This window comes from Odontomachus brunneus, unplaced genomic scaffold (genome assembly GCF_010583005.1).
Source record: "Odontomachus brunneus isolate Ranch 3 - 2012 unplaced genomic scaffold, Obru_v1 Obru_scaffold_072, whole genome shotgun sequence".
NCBI classification, from domain to species: domain Eukaryota; kingdom Metazoa; phylum Arthropoda; class Insecta; order Hymenoptera; family Formicidae; genus Odontomachus; species Odontomachus brunneus.
Genome location: NW_022639522.1, coordinates 1,306,150 through 1,312,461, shown reverse-complemented (window position 1 = coordinate 1,312,461; position 6,312 = coordinate 1,306,150). Strand labels below are relative to the sequence as shown.

Here is a 6,312-nt window from a genome sequence, read left to right as displayed (position 1 = left end):
TCTCTCTCTCTCTCTCTCTCTCTCTCTCTCTCTCTCTCTCTCTCTCTCTCTCTTTTTATCTCACGCGCCGGTAGTATCCCACATTGTTTCTTTCACTTGCTGATCACCATTCGCAAATGATGAACAACCATCGGTGAGAGTTCAGTGCAAAGAGTCCCGTCTCATTACGCACCTGGACATTACGCGATTGAGTCCCCGCGCGTCGCCGAGAGTTTCTCCGAGTCTCTTTCCCTCGGCTCCGCCGTTTTTTCCGCCGAAACCAGCGGGTTCCCTCGCGCCTCCAAGTAGAACGTAGAAAGTGCCGGTCGGTCAGCCGGTGGACTGAAAAGCGCGAATCGCAAGCGATTTCTCCGCGACCGGCACCTCGGCGAACGTGTGAGACGGCACAGCTTGGAGGAGCAATTAGCATCATCGAAAGGATTGACCGAGAAATGACCTGGCTTTCTTGCCAGAAAGCGCGCGATGAGGACTCGTGGCGCCTAGGTCCTTTTTTCGCTTTCCAATGAAAGATCGACTGAGTCATTAACGGAACTCTCGACACATGTTGATTGTCGCTTTGATTGTACGAGCGTTTCATTGATGACTAAATTACCAAAGCATTTGTTTATATCGTATCGACAAATAAATGTAAAATTCGAGTGACATCTTTCTCTCATTTCTTGTTTACAACCAATTGTTCAGTTGCACCTCTTGTCGTCGTAGCACTTATTGTTCGATACGATACACCTCGTATATGTAGTTATCTTTATTATTTTATTAAATATATGGTATATAAAAGAGATGTATATAAAAGAGCTCCAATTAAGCATACTCTGTACGTAACACGTGATAATGTCACGTGTATCCAACACGTTCGGAGATCTCAGAATTGAAATGCGAAGAACATTGTCAATTATTTGAAGTTCCGTAAATCACCCAGTTATCTGAAAGTAGTTTATCGGCGGTTATTAGGACACACATACACACACACACACACACATGCACACACATGACAAGTTAAGCGAACGCACAACGATCCCGGCGGGAACGGCGGCAGACCTCGCCGCTGGTATGCGGTGCAATTAATGTGTACATAGCAAATGCGATTTATCTTATCTGCTTTATCACGACTCGGCAAATATTTATCGCGTCGGTCCTATCCCAGAATGGTATGGCGGGGGAGGGAGGAAGAGGAGCCAGGGAACGATACTCTGTTTAGCTTCTGCGTGTTATTTCACGTCGTGCCCGGCGACACAGACAGTTCATTCGTCGTAGGCGTCGCGAGATCATCGGAAGGCTCTTGCCGCGGAAATCATCCGCGTCCGTCGGCTTCCGGCAACCGGACGAGCTGAGAAAAATCGACATTCACGCGTTATTGTTCGAGCGAGCGGTCGAACGAACGACCAGAGTGCGGAAGAACAAGCACCCGAGGGAGACAGCGCCCACAAGACGGTTTCGCTCGCGTCAGCGCATCATCATCATCGGTTCGCTCGCGCGCGCGATGCAGCATCCCGACAAGGATCCGCCGCTGCATCCTTCGGCATGCAGGGGTAAACGAGATACGGCGTAGGAACCGGTGTGTTCGCGTCGAGGGTCGGCGGGGAAGGGGTGGGGGGGGGCGGAGGAGCGGAACGGGTGAGGGAGGGCAACGCGGACTCTCGGTGGAGAGTTCGCGACGCGCCGCGAAATAGTGAGCGAGCGAGTGAAAGAAAGAGAGAGAGAGAGAGAGAGAGAGAGAGAGAGACGCAGAAAAGGAGAGACAGCGAGAGATAGAAAGAGAGAGAGAATAAGAGAAAGAGAGCGCGGGCGGGCAGCCGAGCGTGCGAGCGAGCGAACGAACGAAGGAGGGCAGGAAGGAGGGAGGAAAGGGGGGCAGCCGCGCGCGCGAGAGACCGAGAGGGAAAATCCGGTTGCCTGGCGACGAGCCATCTAGTTCGATCCCAGCCAGCCACCCGACCAGCCACCCTCCTACGGTCTCTCCTCGCAGGAGCGACGACACCGCTGTGCCGAGGGGAACGGCGCTCTGCTCCGCTCCGCTCCGTTCCGTCGCTATTCCGCGTCTCTCCCGCTGAGAGGTCGGACGAGAGAAAGAGATCGAAGGGTGAGACAGAAGCAGAGTGAGGGAGAGAGAGAGAGAGAGAGAGAGAGGGAGGGAGGGGAGGAGGGGAGGGAAGGAGAAAAGACTCTCTCTCGCTCTCTTGTTCGATTCGTTTTACCACGGACACTGCTGGCGTCGGTCGCGTGGGACGACGCGACGTCCGGTATCGAGATCGCGGATACTATTGTCGGCGCGTCGTTTCTGACTCAAAGAGAGAAGCGCGAAGGGAGCACAGAGGAAGAAGAAAAGTCGGAAGACTCGGCCGCAGCGACGAAGGCAGCAGCGAGCCCGCTACCTCCGTAATCGGCGTCCTGCCTCTCGCGAGTCCCTCCTTGTGCTCGGTGGAGCGTCGGGTGCGCGCGGAGCGAGCCGATAGCCTCGACGTACGTGGTGGTATCGTCGTCGTCGTCGTCGTCGTCGTCGCCCTGCGGTGTGTGAGTTTCCGGTGAACGGGGATCGGCGGGAGGATTCGCGGGGACGGTTTCCGAAGGACGTCGCGACAGGTATCCGGCTAATCTCCGCGACGCGAGTGTATTTCATCGGTGTCTGTCAGTCTGCCTCTTCGAACGTGACAGCGTGGGAAATTGCGAGTATCACGCCCTCGCTTTCTTGCGGAAAGAGGAAGGGAGAAAGAGGAGAATAAAGAGAGAGAGGGAGAGAGACCGCGGCAAGTGCGTTTCCCAAGGACGTCGTTCGTGCTCGGCGCATCTCGCCGGGCTGCGCACAGGTGGTGGTGTCCTTCGACTCGCTGCAACAAAGCGAGAGGTGCACCTGGCGTCCTTTTCGTCACAACGAAATTGTACGTAATCATTAGCAGTAATGTCTCCTCGGGGAGGAGGATAGACAGGAGCAGCGAAATGCACTTCCGAACTATATTGTCGAACGTATTCTGAGAAACGGAGAACGAAAACAGAAGAAATCGCTTCCTCGTTGTACGCTTTAATAGCATATTTATTTATTCGAAATTAAAAACCTACGCGAACACTGAGCGATATCGTGGTGATATGCACCTCTCTGCGACTAACATCACTTAGAACTTCGAATTCGAAGTATTGCATTTGATTGCATAATTGCATGCGTCACTCCGCCGCTAACCAGCTCGTCCTCTCGTAATTAGGATCGAGAGCGTCGCGCTCGAAGTAGGAAATGAGATGCGAGCCGAAGTAGCGCAGGGGATATAAATCTAACAAAGAAAAATAGAAATGCGAAGTAATCGAGATATCGAGAATCTAATCGATGTACTAAATCATCAAAAAGGGAAGGAGCAGCTTTCGCGCGCGGGGTAAGAAGAAGCAACGAAATCATCGATTGAGGAATTAACGATCCACGAAGATCGTTAAAAACGGGGGGAAGACGCGGGGGAAGGAAGGGTGGGAGGGGGAGAGGAAGGGGGGCGGGGAGTGGAGTGACGGAGAGCGAGATACACCGGCGACAGGAAGAGGAAGAGGAAGGAGAAAGGGCAGGCTCCGGAACGAGATCGACGGCCCGATGGGAGCGGGCGAGGGGCAATAAAAGGCGGAGACGAGAACGCTCTCTCTCGCCCGCGGAGAAGATGAGCCTGGACCGTTGCGATCCGCGAGATCTCGCAGAAGAGATCGCCCTGTGGACGGTGGTAGTAGCGGCGGTAGTGGTGGTAGCGGCGACAATATTGATAGGGGTGGTCATCGAGAGACCGTCGTTGTACGATTCAACAACTTAGGGACGCGTTCATAGAGTTTTAACCTGCGTGGCTTCGCTCGCTCCGACTTCGGCCGCCCTTCTACCCCCGGCGTGAGACGCGATAGGAACTGGTCCTTTTGTGAGCCTTCGGAAATCCTCGGCGAGAGGGCAACGAACTTTCCCGCTCTGCGAATTAAAATGCACGATCGCGAGAGGAACTCTTGGAGCATCGCGACACACGGGTCCTGGTGAACGGATCCTGGTGAACAGGTCTTGGTGCCCACAGCGAGCAACGAACCCACAGCTTCTGGGAGTTTTCGGGAAGCAGCTGAGGGAAAAGGGGCCTACGCGAGCCGGCGTTCCGCGGCAAATTTGATCGATTAAAATGTGGAACTCTGTCCTTGACTCGTCAGCAGATCGCAATCGCGGATCGCGATAGAGCTCGCGAACGCGTAATTGGTGCTGAAGTGAATACTTCTCGTCGCCGGCGTGCCGCGATAAGAACGAACACTGCTCGACTTCAGAGAGAGACGATACGTTCTGGGGATTCCGCGGACTTCTTTCGTAGACTAGATAGACACTCACGAAATTCTCCACCATGTTCCAGTGCATCATACAACAGAAGAACGGGTGGATTCACCCGTACAATCCCGACAACAAGGACGTCTTTCCAGGTATCGAATCAAACCAATACATAGATAAACATATCAATCACTGTGCACTTGAGTGCGTACAATTCAACGATAACGATTATATGTTTGCGAAATGTTTTTTACACCTATATTTTATTGCTATATATCGCCGATCTTGCTTTCTCTTTTTGCCTCTTTTTCTCTTTTGCTGTAGGATATCTCACCGTCTGACAAGAATATCTTTATTCTATAAACGCAGGATATTTCCTGCTTCCTGCCTTAGGCGATTATTTATTTCATTCAGGATATCCGAGTGTTCGAAAAACACTGCTCTACTTTGCTCTACGCTTAAGAATATTGAAAACAAGCTAAATTTTACTCACTTTTAGATTCAAGAACAATTTTAGAATTATTTGTAAAATATTCTGCGTTATAAATTACAATTTTTTGTCAACTATCTTTTTTTTTCTAAATAGAAAGTATCACACAGAAACACATACCGGTAGTAATCACCGTCGGGCTTCTCCGAGACCTTCGGAATTTAATGAATTATACCCGTTGCGTCCTCCGTTGATAGCTATTTAGAGAACATTGTCTCGTACGTACACGGCACGATGCGCATATGATGTCATTATGTTATACAATGGGGGGAGGGAGAGAAATTCTATACGAGAACGTACGCGGTTATTCAACGCCTATCGCATGGGTTGCCGGTGGTTGGTTGTTCGTTATGGCTATATAGAATTTCTGGCAGCGAGGAGGTGTACGCAAGGGAATATGACGCATTCATAAAAGAAAATACTAGAGGCCAGCAGATAACCCGCGCCGATAAGGCGGCGAAACGCGAAAAAGGCGCGCGAAAGGGAAAAAGAACAAACGGAGAGACACATACACGTTCAGTGCGCAGGAGAAGTCGAGTCTCGCGATCGTTAATGGGTGTTTCGTTTCGCGAGCGTTCTTTCGCCGACGGAACTAATTTGGCCGATAAGCTAATTGCCAGTTAGCGAATACGGATGTATTTTTATTCGACAAAATGTGAAAGTTCAAAACGGAGAGGAACGTAATAGGACAGAACTTAATGCAATGTTAAGTGCGGACGAGTCGTAAAGAGTCCTTCTCTCTTTCCCCCTCTCTCCCACCCTCTCTCTCTCTCTCTCTCTCCCTCTTTCTCTCCCTTTCTTTCTCTCTCCCGTTCTCTCGATGAGCTTTCTCGAAGCTTTTCGCCTCGCGTTCAATTAACGTACCATCGATTTTACAATCGCGCCGTCGACGGAGTTCACGTGCAAGTGCACTTCGCTCCGTCAATTAGACGTAGTTACGCTGGAGGGAACAACATTAAAACGCTATCTCCTCCGCGCGGCGAACGCGCGGAAAATACGTCGAGAATTAAATCTCGTATTGTTGAATTTCGCGCACGAAGAGTGTACGGAGGAGCGTTCGAGAGCGAGGAAGGCGGAGCTGTTATACAGATTGGCCCACATCGATATCGTGTTTAATTTTTAATATCTTCAGCTGCCCGACGTGGATCTGCAGTCGATGTTCACTCGAGGCGCGCAAAACGTATCCTTGATGGAAATTGTTTTCACCTTTCGACGTTACGTGCCGCAATCCGAGTAACTTAATCCCTTTATCTTAGGACTTTATGTCTGGAATCTTTATCTTAGAACTCTCTATTTCCCGATAGTTCGGTTCTAAGATAGATGCTTGGTGCCTAAACTCGCATATGGATAGATACTAATCCGATAAATATTGTATAACATGGTAAATGCTGTAAACATCTGAATGAGACTATCTCATATACATCGGTAAGAACTGTCCAACTTTTTGTTGAATTCAAAAAAGATCCACACTGAGAGAAGAATTTAATAAATATTATCAAAATTTGGTTACTATTACTAAATGATAGACGTAAATATAGCGGGCCAAAACTATGGCAATACTTAG

At 50.2% G+C, this 6,312-nt stretch overlaps 1 protein-coding gene across 2 annotated transcripts in view; it reads left to right on the top strand.

Annotated features, from left to right (window-relative positions):
- The window catches only part of LOC116847000 (SLIT-ROBO Rho GTPase-activating protein 1-like), a 101,823-nt gene that overhangs the window by 30,284 nt on the left and 65,227 nt on the right, over positions 1-6,312 (top strand). Inside the window, exon 1 of one of the 2 annotated variants that reach the window (XM_032821535.1) lies at positions 3,465-4,410. The exons of the other annotated variant lie outside the window; for it this stretch is intronic. Within the exon in view, the coding sequence (XP_032677426.1) occupies positions 4,335-4,410 (76 nt within the window). The 5' untranslated portion in view covers positions 3,465-4,334. Of the gene's footprint in view, positions 1-3,464; positions 4,411-6,312 lie in introns of those variants that run through there. 2 annotated transcript variants of the gene reach the window in all.